This window comes from Cyprinodon tularosa, unplaced genomic scaffold (genome assembly GCF_016077235.1).
Source record: "Cyprinodon tularosa strain WSP-4 unplaced genomic scaffold, ASM1607723v1 ctg120, whole genome shotgun sequence".
Taxonomy (NCBI): Eukaryota; Metazoa; Chordata; class Actinopteri; order Cyprinodontiformes; family Cyprinodontidae; genus Cyprinodon; species Cyprinodon tularosa.
In genome coordinates this window covers 3,361,924-3,378,859 of record NW_024038004.1, presented here as the reverse complement: position 1 = coordinate 3,378,859, position 16,936 = coordinate 3,361,924, and the positions used below count along the sequence as shown (strand labels likewise).

General features: G+C 36.5%; 1 protein-coding gene across 2 annotated transcripts in view; it reads right to left on the bottom strand.

Annotated features, from left to right (window-relative positions):
• Positions 1–16,727, bottom strand: part of gna11b (guanine nucleotide binding protein (G protein), alpha 11b (Gq class)) — a 39,165-nt gene extending 22,438 nt beyond the window's left edge. For both annotated transcript variants that reach the window (XM_038273770.1, XM_038273762.1), the window contains exon 1: positions 16,592–16,727. In XM_038273770.1, coding sequence (XP_038129698.1) covers positions 16,592–16,727 — 136 coding nt within the window. The remainder of the gene's footprint in view (positions 1–16,591) is intronic.
• Positions 16,728–16,936: the final 209 nt, after the last annotated feature.

Below are 16,936 nucleotides of genomic sequence, written 5' to 3'. Positions count from 1 at the left end.
AGTTCTTTGCACAATACAATCCTGCTGAAAGTTTCGCACATAACCAACTGATCAGTTTTTTAGCTTGTTCGTTAACGTTAAGCACACCTTGGAATGCTGACACTAGGGCTGAAAAAATTAATCGGGTTAATCTTGATTAATAACTTACTGAAATAATCGTCCACTAATTTAATAATCGATTAAATGTTCATTTGAGTATTCAGACTCTGCCAGCTAAAGGCATCTTTTAGAGTGCTTAGAGCACTTACAGCAGTAAATATATATAAATTGTATAAAAAATATATAAACCTTTTGCATTTTAGTTAAAAAAATGTTTTTGTCTATCAATATGCTCTATCCAGAGCTATTCAAGAGGAAAAGTTTTAGTTTCACCTGATTTCGTTGAAATCATCTTTAAGGAACGTTTGGCTATCTAATTATCAATCGATTAAGTGAAAAAATTAACAGATTAATTGATTTGAAAATAACCAGTTGCATCCCTAACTGTCACACTCAAATGATAGCACACACAGTCCTGTGGATTCTTCTCCGCTGGTTTTGAGAGGCTTTTTCTTTCGGTCAGCAGACTGGGCATCAAAATTATTAAATCGAGAATTTAAACATTTTAACGTTTTGGGGAAAATTTAAAGTTAGACCCAATTCACATCAATTATCAGTGCCCAAAGATAACCTCTCTCACATTTAAAAAGTACTATTAGTCATAAATTCACACGTTTAAGTAGAATATATAACGTTGTGCATTTTTATGCGTTAAGATTTTATTTCAATTTTCCCCCTCACACTAATCACAAGTATATACATATATGACTTCTATGTTTTAATGTTTTCATGGCCTCGAATGCTCCATTGTGGGGGGACTTGAGCATTGTGTGGAAGAGCTCTTCTTTTCTCTGCAGAAAACGTGCTTTAAGCATATTACTGCCACCTAAAGGACTGGAGTAAAAAGGTTGTTGACTTCCAATTTTTAAAGCAACACTGAGCAACGAGTAACTTCCATGTTTGGCACCCCTAAAATTGTATTATTGTAACTGCTGGCATCATGAGATCACTACACCCCCACCCCCACCCCACACACATACAAACTTTTGTGTGGGGACAGTTAGAATTACCAAATTATTTTAATTTATTGTTCAAAAAAATGTGAAATCCTTTCACCAGTTTATCAAAACAATTTACTGGAATTGAAAAAAAAAGGTATATATATTTTCATATAATTTATTGATAAATTTATGTCACGCCAGAAAGTGTTTGAGGCATTGCCTTAAAATCAGGGTTCAACTATTTTTAAAAGGAGGCTTGGTCTAACGCTGGTACCTTTGCTCTATTATCATTTTTTTTTTTTTTTAAATCAGCCACAGGTGCAGAAGAAACTCAATCCTGTAATCGAATCAATTTTGATAATCCTTAATGACCTAAATCAGGAGAGGTTTGATCTGATTTAATGGCAGAAGGTGAGGACAGAAAATTGATTGTGCATAATATAAAAATATCCTCTTTAAAGTGTAGTTACAGCTTACTGTAGACCCAATAATGTACGTTTTTAGAAGAAAACAATATGGATTTGACTACAATCATGCAGTTTTGTCACGTGGTTACGTCCACAATGGTCAGAGCAGCAGGCTAGTTCACTGCAAGACAGATTTCACTTTGATGAAAAATGTTGTGGTGAGTTAATATCACACGATCTCATACACCCCATCATACCTTTCCTCCACTCTAAATGCAGCTGTTCTTCGCTGAAACCTGGCGCCTGTCTGCAATACCTGCCAACTCTCTCCATGCACATGAGATTATCGCCATCATGGGAAACCCGCATGCAAATACACACATAAATATAATACTCCACGTTTAGCTGTGGTGGCTTATCTCAGTTTATGAACTGTCCAGTCAGGCGGCACATGACAATTCAATCACAACGGGAGGGAAATGGATTTGCATTAACATGGCAAAGGTTAAAGTACTAACCAACCTCAGAACTGGGCTTGAGCACGTGTCGGCATTTCTCTCAGCTCTCTGGAAAATTACCGTGTGAGTCAGAGGAAGAAGAGGGCTGACCAAAATGCAGCGTGGGTTCCAATCTTTTAGTAAAACCATTGAGGAAAGGGGCCGCCTCAAGGCACACAAAGAAAGGAGATTGAGCCAAGACAGCCTGAAGCCACACAAGACACCACCTGCCTAGCCAACTGTATCACACACGCATCCTGAGGTCAACCTCAAGGCATGGGTATTACTTCCACTGCCATGGCCCAGTTCTTCTCTGTCATGACCTAGGCCATACAGACGTACACAGATTCCAAGAACAAACTTGCACAGAGTGTTGCAGAAGAAGCAGTGCAGCTGGCCGCCAGTCCGTCATGTTTCTAACTGTCTGGAAGAGAGGCTGTCTCTGCATCTGAGAGCTCCGCTGTGTGTAGGTGTCAGAACTGTAAATCGAAGATGCATGCTGTAACTTGTGCCAAACAAACACACACTTCATGCAATGAGACACAGAAACATACACACTTGGATTGAATCAGCTTTCAGCCTGCCAGATATGACCCTCTCAGGTTCATGTAGAAGTTATTCATGTGGGGGTTAAGCAACAAAGTAAAAAATAAAAATCAAGCATAAAACACCCAATCTTGGTAAATTATTCATAACCCATCAAGTTTTTCCACATTATCCATTGATTTTTATGAGGATGTTATTTGATGGGAGTACACAATTTTACCTCTGAAAACCCATTTATTTTTCAAATAAAAATCTTAAGTGTTTTTTCATTCCAGTAACTGTGTGGTTCAAAATAAAATCCAGTGCAACCAACTGCCTATAGAGGCCATCAAGTTATTAGTCCATCTTTTGGTCATTTAATGTAAGCATTATTCCCACTGCTCTGTGAAGTTAATCGAAGGCTTTTTAGAAAACATTAGTGGACAGACGGCATTTCCAATCAGATAAACCCAGCAAACTTCACTGAAAGACAGTGGTTCAGTATCATGCTGCGGCAGCTTGAAAAGGAAGCTGGATTTATCTATATAAATAAATAGAATAAATGGATAATTGAAATTTCACCACGTAACTTTGTTTAGCCACTAAATAAAACTGGTTGAGCGAGTGAAAACAAAGCTTCAAAATAGGTTTAAACAGAAGCTTAACGTCACTCTGAGGTATTTAATGAGGCATTTTTGCTCATCAGTAGGCAATAAAGAAAACAATAAATTTGGTTATTTCAATGCAGCAACAGAAAAAAGAAAAAACTACTTTTAAGCCGACTTACGAAAGAGGAATATTGAATGACAGTTAGCTGAATGAAGTCGTGTACAAAATCAGGAGAGTTAATGTAGTACATAGGAGGGTGAAAACAAAATGTTTTATCATGTATATAATAAATACATAAATCCCATGCTAGATCGTTCTCTTCAATATGGTTTATTACCATGTGCTTTGGTAATTCAGCATTCAACCTTTGCCCGAGATAAACATCAGCAAGGTAATTATGACAAAGAAACAGAAGAATTGTTTGTACCTTTGTCCTGTTGGTAAGTTTTGTGTTGAGCTACTCTTTCATTGGTACCAAGCTTGTGGCCATCTTTTACATTTTCCAAGACATCTTAGCTGAAAAACATAAATGCTAATATTTGCATTTTTCATGCAATGCATTATGCACCAGGAAGATTGCCCACACAGATGCATCAGTTACACACGTGTTTACTATGTAAAGGAAAGAAGAATGCAGTAGAACAAGCTAAAAAAAAAAAAAAAAAAAAAAAAAAAAAAAAAAAAAGAGTTGACAGCTGTCATCGTCTGTGAGAAATTTCAAACCCTGCAAAATAAAATAAAAAACGCATTTTAAAAGTCGAGTGAATTTCTAATGACCAAATTCATAACTGATTCATTATCTAAGGACATTACCAAAATGTCCAAAACTATCATTAAGAGGTAAAATTTGTAAATAAGCAATTAAAAACCTTCTTGTCAGAAACTACGTTCAGCCTCCTCCGTAAATGATGGAAACATTTTAATCGGAGTACCACATCGAACCATTTTTCTTAATTGCAAACCAGCTTTATGCCTTTGTTTATTGCCATTTTTGGCAATCTAATCTTTGGTGTTTAGAGTCTTCGATTGGAAGACTTACTTGCCATCACCATTACCTTTAGCTTTTTCTACTAATCACTTTGGGATTTCTCCAAGGCATGACATTACACATGCCTCTTAGATACAAATATATTAATTCTTAATAAAAGACTAAACTCAGTTTAAAGGTTTAATATTAAACATTTATGTGACCTTATCAAATAACCCTCTTAAATAAACAAAAACACACATAATTTCTCTCTAAACAGAGGTATATCAAACCATTTAAAGAGCTCAGCAATACCGAACCATCTGCATGGCTCCGGATCCACTGGCATTAACAGCTCTGTACACACACACATAAATAAGCTCTCACAACCACCGAGCAGAAGAGTTAGAACATCCTCCCCTTTGCCATATATGATCAAAATAAGACTGCTTGGCAAGACTAGTGGAGTAAAAAAAAAAAAGTTCTGATCCTCTTCCTGGTTCAGACTGTTCCACTGAAAAATGCCTTAACAAATGGAACTAGGTTAAAACAAACACAAGTGAGTAGTTAAACCCACCTCACTAGCAAAGCTTTACTAGGAGCTAAACTCGACCCATGATAGCTAGAAACCTCAGAGTTGTTTGCCCAGCATCTCACCTTACTGACAGCTCCAGCAGTTCAGGTACCCCAGGCTTCAAAGGCCACGGCTTCTGGCTCAATGTGTTTTGACCAAGTAGAGGCAAATTACTGCTCAGTGGAGCAGGATTTTGTCAGTATGGCCTGATATGGCACTCTGTGACAAGCAGCTAGACTGAGGGCACTGCCTCACTCAAGACCGAGCTGATATCTCTATATAAACTGTAACAATGGGATTGTTAGCAAAAAAATAAACTTTGCCGGCCCTGATAAGTATTTTAACCTTTTGACGAAGATCTACTTTGGGAAGCAAATCATTGTTCCTAGGCATATCAGGGACATAAGTCTTAACAGTAAACCCTAGACTCATTTGTCTGTTTCAGAGATGAGGACTTGAATTGCATTTATTTTCAAGACTGCAGTTATGGCATAACGATTGTGATATTGGTTTGAGCGTACAGACACCAATCCGAGCGAGCAGTGAGACATGTATTCAGCGTTTAAACATCAAAACACGTGCTCAAAACCTGTTTGACGTGTGCTCAACCCACTGTCCTCGCGCTTGGTTTGATCTCTGCGCGCACTCAACGCCAGCTGTTGGCTCGGCTGTTTCTCCGCTCGTTCGACTCCGTCTCTGCGCTCACAACTTCATAAAACATCACTCACTTTGAATGCTGCATAAAAGGACTTTTCGGAACAAATGATGACTTACTTCCAACATCTTATTTAATCACTATTAACTACACTGCATCATTAAGAGGGTGATTCCTGCTTATCGTAATAACAGCACTTATTGTCCTGTTAATTCAAAGGCTTGATAAGCCACATCACAGGTGTGGTAGTGGAGCAGAGGTAGAGCAGGAGACCAATGATTGGAGGCCCCTACTTCTAAACATCGCTGCTTGGGGTTTAAAGACCAAAAGGCTTCTAAATTTCCTTTCCTACTCTAGCTTGTCCAGTTTTCTGTTTTGCAGTGTATAAAAAGACTCAATAAAACCAAAAAAATGCTAAAATATAATAATAAAAATCACTATAAAAGTGAAGAATATATAAGCACAGTGATTACCAGTGTTAGCCAGAGCATTAGAAAGAACATTTAAAGCACTTTATTTCAAATTAAAATGTGACCTAAAAAAGGAGTTCAGTTCCATTTATCCAAAATATACATGCCTATTTAAGGCAAATAATGCCTTAAATAGTTGGGTAAATAATGCCACATTTTAATTTTTCAGTTATATAAGGAATCCATTTTTTTGTATGATGAACTAGCAAATATAGGCAGATATTTAATAGCTTATGTTCTCTCTGCTTTACTTTGAAATCCTGAAAGACAGTTTTACAACGCATTAAAAAGCCTGCGTATTTAGAAACGGGTTACTGTATTTATAATCAGATCAAAATCTAATCTAATTGAAGTCTAACCTAAATTTGTATAAACAGATTCTTTAAAAAAAGGATTTAAGACTACAAACATCCAGCATTTTCAGTGCCATCGTAAATATAGACATTTTAAAAATGTAGATTATTGCCAGTCTTGTTTTATTCTTGTGCACCTAGTGGTCACTATTTTATACTTGCTCTATACATAAGTTAAATAAAACCTCAGTTATAAGAAATGTCTAAAATATACTATTGAATTTACAATACCTAGCAAGCACTGAGCTACTTATTCAGGTACTTCTATTTGGTAGTAGGATATAAATTTTCATCAAATAAAATCAATTTGATCAATTTCTTAACCATTTTACCTTTAGAAATAAATTCAATTATTGTGCAAATGCTACTGTGGTCAGCTGTAACACATTATGTACAAACTGTGCATACCTAACTAGATTAGGCTGCAAGGAACATTCTTCCAAGATCAGCTGAAATGAACAACAAACTGTATCTCCTGGACGTGCGGTGAAATTGCTGAGTAAAGACAGAAAACCTCAACATTTACCCAAGAAGGAGATTGTTATCAATGTTCAACTCTGGTACGGATGGAAAAACACACCTGATGATGGCTCTGGTTTAGGAAGAAATGTCTAAAGGGGAAGGTCACTGGTTTTCTTTAGCCAAGACCCCTCAAATCAAAACCAAATCAATCCAATGGGTGGCAACCTAAACAGAGGGCGCCGACAGTGTAGATTCACAGCACTGTAAACATTGTCTCAGTGCGGCTTAAACACTGAGAAACAGACACTGTCCTGTACCAAGGTTTGAATAATGCCAGTGGGGGGAGAATAATAGGAGTCAGTGACATCTTAGAGTCTGAGCAGCAGATGTGTTTAACCAAGCCTATTAAAGCCTGGACTAATCCTGCCTTACACATCCTTATCCAGGCATTCACCAACAGACTTAAGTCACACTGAACGGTCCACTTATGCCGTGACTAATTGCAGCTTTTGCTTGCCTTCCGTCTTTCACTCTGACACTTTGATAAATGTCTTCTAATGCCCGTCTCATTGGGAGATAAAGGCAGGGACTAAAGCAGAATACAAGAGGAAGACAAATTTATATTGGGAGTTTCAATGCTGCAGCAAGGAATCAACCCTTTTTCCTTGAGATTGAGCTGTGGCATCGATTGTCTGGGTCATTTCAGCAGTCACCGACAGTAAAGCAGTTTGATCTAATAGAAAATTGTGTAGTGAGCTGCTACGCTTATACACATGTCACAGTCACATGCTTTTTCTCCACATCCGCTCTGCGATTAAACCAAAGCATTCCAACAACAGTAAGAAAATAGGTCTAGAAGTTTACAAAAAGCACCCTGGTTATAAAAACAAATGCCATTTTCTTTTTGTTTTTTAGTTACTATAGAGCTAAAGCAGTGGCATCTTGCAATAATAAAAGATTTGGCATTGTAAAATAAAACAATCAAAAACTAAACAATGAAGAGACAAACGTTGCAACTGAAGAACTAAAACCTTGTGATGGTTTTATGCTGCAATTCCCCCCCAATGAAAACGTAGGAACTTCCGATTATATTTTGTATATATTAAAATCCTCTATTCTGGTTTAGAGCATGCTGCACAGGCTGGTAATGAAGTGGGGCTTTGCTTTGTAGCTATATCAGCTTATTTTGTTTTTGTTTAATTTTTATTAATCTGAGACAGAAGAAGTGGAAATTTAAAAAGAAAATGTGCACAGGTCATGATCGGCACACCCTGTGAGGCAGGAGCCTCTCCATACGCACTACAGTAGGTGTGAAAAAGGGGGGAAATGCACTGGAGATAAAAAAAAAGAAAAAGTTGGACCTTGACCCTTAAGCCCAGAGGGTTTTAGGAGCAATTTCTGCCTGAAATCACAGATCTGATTAATTAGACTCTAGCTCAAAAACTATTAGGTGGAAATATATATTTTTTTAAATGTTTGTATGATACGAAGTCATTAAAGAATAACAGCGGGACCACATTTACAGGTGATCAAACAGAAAAATAAAATAATATTTTTTAAGCCTCACCAAACCATTTTTAAAAATAAATACTGCCAAACATTTAAAACTCCGGATGAAGAATCTATAGAACCAAATCTTGAAAAGCAAATGTGATTGAATCGGTTGAAGCATATTTGTTCCACAAAGGTTTTAGAGGACAGTGGGGCAGGCAAATCCCTGATTTTGGCACAGGTGTGCCTAAAGTGTTCAAACCTTTCCAAATAGATTTTTTTTTCCAAATAAAAGTGCTGATTTCCATGGTATTGCTACTTCTGCATATAAGAGTGCTTTTTCATAAGATTTCACTGTGTTTTATTAACATATACCATTATATACAGCATAATAACTCGAAACAGAAAATTATTGGATTTTTTTTTCTTACAATTTACTTATAATATAAAACAAAAATAGGCACAAAAAAAGTATACGTTGTTCTGCTGTAACAGTAATGTGTATTAGTAAAGTTTGGATAATGTAAGAGCTTTATAAAGTTGTCTAAATCTTTCCATATACATTAGTTATAGGGAGTAGAGGGTGTGTGGTAAACGTGATTTTTAAAGTTTTTTTTATTATCAGATAAGCATTATTTTATACTCTATGAGTTCACTTTTTGAAATAGCAGAAACATAACGCAAATAAGCTAAAAATGTATGATTAAAGCAAAATATATAAAGAGAACATTTCATCATCTCTGCGCCAAAATCATAACTCTTAAGGAGGCTGTGAGAAACCAATCATAGGATAAAATTTTTATAACCAGATTAGTATTATTTTCTAGTTTAAGTACACATTTATTAAAATAGAAGAAATGTAATATAGATAGGCGGTTAATAAACTTAACAGATTTTACTCATTTCTTCTTCATCTTCACCATCAAAATGCAATTTGATTGGGTTTTTTAGGTCTGACAATTCTCCTCTAAAATATAAAAATATTTTTTTCTGCTCTAACAGTAAGATACAGTGGAACGTATTGATACAGTGAGTCTACGGATCATTTTCCCATTTTGCACGTTAAAAACTCAAAATGTCCTATTCTATTTATGCGTCTTATTTTCTAAATGACATGTTCTGTAAACTGCTGTAAATGGAAAGAGAAACTTACTGAATCTCTAGGAATCACACAAAAAGCCATCTGTTTTCTGAAGATATTGGTCCAAATTTTTTGTCTCCAAAGCCTCTGAATCTGTAATTTCTTTCCTCTGTGCCACTGTGATATTTTATTATCATTAGAGAAGATGGATAACAGCAAAGATTGACTAAACGGAGCTTGCAGCTGCACGCAAGGAGATCCGTTTCCGCTGTAGCCCAGTGAGCAGATTTTGCGCACCCAGGATGCTTGTGTTATGCAAGCCGATAACTTCTCCTGAAATGGTCAATGACCTCCAACCCCTTGTTGGAAAGGTGAGAGCCTCTAGTTTCCAATGAGGATAGCCATTGAGGGGTTTGACTAAACATCTGCTTGCAGTTGCATAATGGGGCCTTCATGTGGTATCGTAATTATGCAAAATATCAAAATCCGACATGAAAATTGCACGTAAACACCCACTGATGTCGTAATTACCATTGGAAAGCTGGGAAAATTCTACGATACCATAGTTGCTGAGATGAGAAAGTTTAACCTTTCAACATGGCGGAGAGCAGCTAAACGATTCTTCGAGGTGAATACTTTATTTTTGAAATGACCTTTTGATTGTTTTAAATTCTTGCTAGCAGTCAGTAAATGTCAGTAAATGCATTTGATGCATCCTCTTCTTCCTGAAGCAGATGAATTAGGAAGTCTAACCGTCTTCCCCAATTAGCAGGTCAGGATCATATTAGGATCAAACAGGTTTCTATTCTCTACCATGATAAAAGCACTTGAACTCAACACGCAGCTAATTTGCACATTACAAGTGGTAAGGATCATCTTTACCAGACAAATGAAGGCAGCATAACTCATGTACGGTGGGATTTGAAATCTTATTTTATTCGTTTATATAGAGGTAAAACAAACAGTATCTCTGCAAAAGATAAGGCCCCATCTTGCAAGACATCTAGGTTTTGGAATCGGAGGCATGGATAAACTGAAGGCTGCTTCAACCCCTCCTCTAATATAACGACAAAGTCAGAAAGACACCAACTTTGTCCTGCGATAAAAATGAATTTGAAAATATCAGTGAATGTCTGCATTTGTCATCTATGGCAAGATCGAAAAGGGCTGCCAAATGAAAGGAGTCAAAAACTAAACCAAAATGTCCATAATGGCTGTTTACCATACCAGGATCAGGGCTTTTCAATCCTTTTTAAGGATTCATTCAAATTTACCAATAATGAAACGCAACTTTAGGGAACTATTCCAATTTCTTTCCCACCAATGTAGCTCAGAGTAACTTTAGCCCATAACTTTTGTTCATAGTCATGTACTATAAGCTGATAAACTGTCTCAGTGTGTAATCCTACAACCATCCCAAATATTTTGTTTTACAAGCTTTCTCTACAGCTTGTATTTCGTAGCACTTTCAATTCAGGTCAACTCTCAAAGGGGATGATTGGAATAAAAGCAAGTCTTTAAAAGTAAGTTCTGTCATTTGTAATTTGTTTTTATTAAATAAAACAAAAGCTTCAACAAGGTCTCATAATGCCAGACGCTGAATTGCATGTTTCTAAGACTGGCTTTATTTTAACACTGTTGTGTTTTAATATTAAGTTCTTTTGGCAAAACATCTTGTTAAAAGTGTATTAGACATTTTATTTCAAATTCTTCCATAACTTTGTATTAAAATAATCTTTGTTATTGAAGATAGGGTTTTTAACTGCTACAGCAGGAATATTTGCTCCTTTTCTGTCTTTGGAGACATCTGAACAGACCTGCTTCATCCTAGCTTGAACCCTTCGATCTGTTAAAGTCCGTCTCTCAGATACAACCTGGCCAAAATGATTGCAACACAGCAGCTTTTTAAAACCAAAGCAGAAACGCAAACATCTTTCTAGATCCTCACTTTGGCAGCCAGCTAGAGGAGAGTGCCACCCTGACCAAAACGTATGACAGCAGGCAGAATAAGTCCCCCCCGCCCCCCCCATAGCATGGCTCTGGAGTGGCCTACTTTACTGAGCGAAGGTATTCAACAGGGAAATAAAGGAGACAAGTCAGAGAACCTGCTTTTGGTGGGTGAGAAATGGGAGCAAACGTTTTGAAACCAAGGATGCAACCTAGATAATTTTAATTGTCCTAAAAATGGACACCCGCCCCCCCCCCCCCCCCCCCCCCTCCTTCTCCCTGGAATAGTAAGTTTTCAGATTAGATGACTGAAGAGGCGCTTGATGATCAGCCGAATGGTAACAAGTGAAGGGATGCATGGATACGAACATGAAACGCATCTTCTTAAAAAAAAAAATATACAGGTACATCTGTGATAGAACATGGCCGAGTGGTTCTGTGTTCACAGAACTATGAATCAATGCATTGCAGCTGAACTTATTCAACAGCAGCTCCCACCTGCCCACACACCAGCTATAAAAATAGCTAACCTACTCAGCTAGACTCCAGTACGAGGGGGCAAATCCATCAGTATCCTTGTCCTCTGGAAGGGTAAGTTCGGTATAAAGCCTGTGCTTAGTGAACAATAGAAGAAATACAGCAGGGACAAACTGGACACCCAGGAGGGTCCAAGAGACGGAGACTTTTTTTTTATCATTTAAATGTTATCCAGCATGGTGAAGGCAACTGAGAGCTGCTGCTTCTTTTCTATCCTCCAGAGTCCATTAGGTTTCTAAGTGTATGTGAATCCATCTTGAGCTCTCACATTAGAGATGTAAAGGCCGGAAGCAGCGCAAATAATGAAAAGATTAATGAATATAACATGGAACGGAAGTCCATTCAGAACAATGCCCAAGGATGAACAATAGACAAGGCTTTTCCTGGCTGTTAACAGTTTACAGTTGTGCTCAATGTCTTATTTTATTATTCTAAATGCCTATGAATACAAAAATTATAAGATTATTTTCACTCAGGCTAAACATGACATATGTTCCATGACAGACAAAAATTGTTACTGTAAATAAAATGTAAAATAAAAGAATGTGAATTATCCTAATTCATCCAATAAATGTTATCAATCCGTTTAAACTCAGAAAGTGCATTTATACAGGCTATTAGATGCTGCATTCATGAACCACAAATTAGAGAATCCCAATTTTGATGCATTAAAAGACTTTATAATAAAATTACATGATTATTGCTTTCAATTAGTTTAGCATTAACCTGTAAATTGTTTATTTTCTTAAAAATTACCTACCATTTTATTATTGTTCTCCTTTTTCGTTTTTATTTGAGATGATGCAGTTCAATACTTGTATCCGATATTTGCTCCGATATTGACTTATTAACTGGATTGGATATCGGAAAATTCTGATTCAGTCATTCTTAGAATGTTGCTGCTTTTTGTAGTAAAAAATACTACAAACAGCAACACAGTTGCAATGATCTAGTCAATTTATTTCTACATTCGTAATGCTGGCTATATCACGACGCACAGCACGCACAGCAGCTAGTGAGGATGTGTTCATCTGTTGACTTTGTTAAACGACGGTCGTGTCAAACCTGATATGCCCAGTCCGGGTATCAGAATGGATAAAACTGGATCATTGCATCTCTTATTTCTATTTTATACCCAGATGTCTTGTTTTAATAGCTATTACCCTCATATTGTGTTACTACACTAAACTGCTTTGCCTTTCTTCCACTGAGAGCATAAAGGGTGCATAGGCGATGGCAGTCAAGGTAATACCCCTAATAATGAGTGATAACACAAAATATCTCCATACTGAGTAGCTGCAAGAAATAGTTAAACGCCAGAATGTAACAACTTACAAGAAACAAAGATGCAAAGTCTGAATTTCGCTCTAACAAACATCTATATCGTTTGTTTTTTATCGAGATTAACCAAAAATTGGCAATGTTGGAAAGCTTGTACCGTAATAATTTGCAAAACTTTCATTTTCCTTTGCTACGACAGAAATACTTGGTATAGATCAAAATCAATTTAATATGTAATTTTATATGTCTATTTAATATGATAAAAATCTATTTAAAATGTTTAACATTGTATTCAATAGAGGATTCAGGTGTTATACATTTCCCACAATTTCCTCATTGTGGGACAATAAACAAATTTTCTATTATATATATATATATATATACATACATACTTAAAAACAGAAGATAACTCTACAACCATATATCTCTTTATATTGAATAGATTCTCGTTAATTTCTTAAGATCAATTTGTATAATCAAAGACTGCATGTAAAAAAAAAAAAAAAAGGCATTTACAACTCTATAGCTGCCATTAACATCTTACACCCTAAGGGGGTATAAATAAATTTCTGCCTGACAAAAACACACAAAAGTAAATAACTTATAGCCTCAAAGCTATTAGATTTAAGAAGAAACTTTTGGTACGTCTGTAAAGGTAAGATGTCATAGAATGGTTTTCTGGTGTCAGCACCATTGTAGCTTTGACCCTGCCTGAAATATTAGGGACAAAATACAAAATATTTTGCATTTTTTGAACCTCGCCAAAATTTTCTTTGAAATAAACATTGCAAAACACTACCAAAATATTATTTATACCACAAAAAATAGTACAGACTTTCAAATCTAAATGTTGTGCAAAAATATACCAAATTTGGACTCAGTCAGATGAATCATATTTATTTTAGAATGGTATTAGTGAAAAATTTCTTAGGCGGAGGGGCCAGTTTGGCACATTTATCCATAAATGTCACCAAACTGTGCCAAATATGTTTTTTACATCAATACTGGGGGTTTGGTAAAATTACGAGGTCATATAGCAGCTGGACCCGCCGGTGAGTCTGTAGGGTTCAAGGGGTTAAATATAATTTCTTACTATATTATAGTAGTATAAATCTGTTGTATAACTACAGTGTCATTTTATTCAGGTTACAGCATCTTTGTTTTGTTTTTAATACTAGAAAACCCGATCTTAGGTTGGAACCCGAAAAGCATTGATTCTAAAACATGAGAATTGAAATGATTCCTGAAATCAGAATCTGCACTCAATCATTTATTCAACCTTTCGGTCAATTACTATATTTTCTGAATTGTCGCCAGTTAATTAGGTCACAAAACGATGCAGATTTCTAACAAAGGTCTGCAGTTCTAAGGCGAAACAAGAACATCCCAAACTCTCCTTCAGGACCTCTGATTAATGGTCATCCGGTGCAGTGGAAAAATATTAGCTTTCAAAGTAACTTATTCATTTTTTTAAAATGTATATATCACTCAGCTTGATTTATTCAACAGGATTATAATTTACACTTTTTATTTATCGTTTCATAAATCAAGAGCATCCAATATGGCAGTGGGTTAATTTGCCTCTAATCCAGTTTCCACAAGTTTGGTACAATTTCCTCTGAAATGACCTCCAAAACATTTATCAGCCATGTTTTACCAATTACATATCAGACAGTATATAAATAGTTAATGCTAGTTTTTTTTCCTTTAAAGAATGTAATCTTTAGTCTAAACACTGTTTAAATAGTTGTTTCTGATCTCACCATTTGTATCTTACAAAATATAACAGCCAGGCCCTAAAAGCAACGTATCTCTTACTGACCTTCTAATGCTGGATATTAATTATTAATAGTCACAAATGCACATTTACCAACAGAAAACCAGAAGACAGGAAGAAAAAGGTCAAAATCAGCTGCCAAAGGTATGAAATGTCCCCGTGTTAGTTAAAAACTGGAACATCTATAGGAGGGAGATTTCATCTTTTGGGGTTTGTAAAAGCCAACTCAGTAGTGTAAAAAGATCTGTGTTGAACCATTTCATGCACAAAAAGCAACAAGCATCTGCTTAAAGTGTGCAGTTTGTTACCGTTTGCATATTCTGCACAGTTAGTCAAATTCTTTGGTAAAATATGTGTGGAAAATGTATCATTGCAAACTGAAGCTGTTGCCCAAAAAAATGCAACGCTTGTCACAATGTGTCACTCACATATTGTTAGTGCAGTGCTTATTTTTTTCCCATCAGCACACTCTATTAACTCCAACTTATGCTTATAGAATGGATTCTGTTTTATATTACGTTTGTTAAAAACAATTGTGCAAAAAAGATATAGAAAGATTTCAAAATATCATTAATAATAAGAAAATTAAATATACCAAAAAACAACAACAACAAAAAAACAACACACACACAATGAAAGAAACTCACTTAAACCCCCCCCCCCCCCCCCAAAAAAAAAAAAAAACTTCTATCTTCTAGTTCTACCCAGCTCATTGTTTCAAGGCACTGCAAGTGACAACTAAATACCTCTTTGAGGTTTATCTAATATGTGAAAAAAGGGGGGGGAAATGCCGAAGCATAACTTTACCTTAAGAGCAAACAATTAAAACATTTTTGCTATGAGCTCAGTTGTGCTTTAGAAATTTTTTTAATTTCAGATAAAAGACCAATGAAATATTCTCAAATACTCTTAGTGCAAAGGAACTGCATCAAAACTCTTCTGCTATACTGATGTCGTCAAGAAATAGCAAGGCTTTAGACATTTTATTCATGTCTTGCAGGGTAGAATTAGACTTCTAGAAATTCGAAGGAAACTATTTTTAAACGTTGTGGTTAAAATGCAGAAAGATTAAACCACATGAAACCAGAAAAGTATTGTATTTTAATTGGCTCAGCATGTCAAACCCACAAAAATCTGCTTTTTTAGCATTTATTGACAAAAGACAAGATTAACCCCAATAAAAATCTGAATTGATATAATCAGATCTGGTAGCTCAATCTTGTGTTGGCCAAAAAGAACCTTGATCTTTGATCTGATGCACTTAGAAATAAATCATAACTAATTGCAGCATCATATAGTGTTAATTGAGATAATCATGTAATTCCTTATAGTTTAAATCAAAACTAATACCTCCAAAGAACCTGTATGGCAATAAGTCAAATGCTGTGAAAAAAAACTAAATAAATAAAAAAATCAATATCAGCAAGGAAAAAGCTGATCAGAGCATTTTAAGTATGATTGGCTTTTTAAGAAACTCATACAAAAGATTATTTTATGAATTAAATTTGCACCATTTAAACCCAAAGTATAGATTAAATTATTCAACAAGGGAAGCTGGTGAAAAAAAACATGCATTTTTTTCCCAAACTTTATCTTTAGTGGATCATGTAAGGTGGCTTTTCCACCTCTGTGCCCAAAAACCTTCGTTTCACATTTGGTCCGTGCTTTTAAAGGAACCGCACATGGCCATTTTAAACCCCCATTGTTAATTAAAATAAGCCACCCATACAATAAACCTCTTCGGCCTTTAAAAAAATAAATAAATGACATTGAAAGTCTCCCGCAGGGACTGCCTACCAGCTAGCAGCGTTGGTAGCATGTCGGATAGCACTAAAGGGCCTCAGACGGCATGTCGTCTACACAGCAACACCAAACACTCCATGCCATAACGGTGCTGGAAGGTTTCCATGCTACCTACCGAGCAGCAGCAGCTTCAGCTCCCTCCTGGAGTCCCGCTTGTCGCGGCGGAGCTGTTTGTCAATTTCTGCATTGATTCGTTTCGACTCCTTCGCCTCCTCGCTCAGGCAGCAAGCCATCATGGACTCCAGAGTCATCCCCTCTGGTTGTGGCAGCCCGGTTCAAACGGGACCCTGACCGACGCTGGCTCACGGTTTCAGTTTCTCCCGAATCCTCGGGCCCTCAAGCGAAGCAGGGAGGTGGTGGTGGTCAGTCGGCTTGGCCTGGCCTGGACTGCACGGGCGGATGGATGGTCGGGGGCTGGGGGAGGGGAGACTTAGCCAAGGGGCCTCGCTGTCAAGTTGTC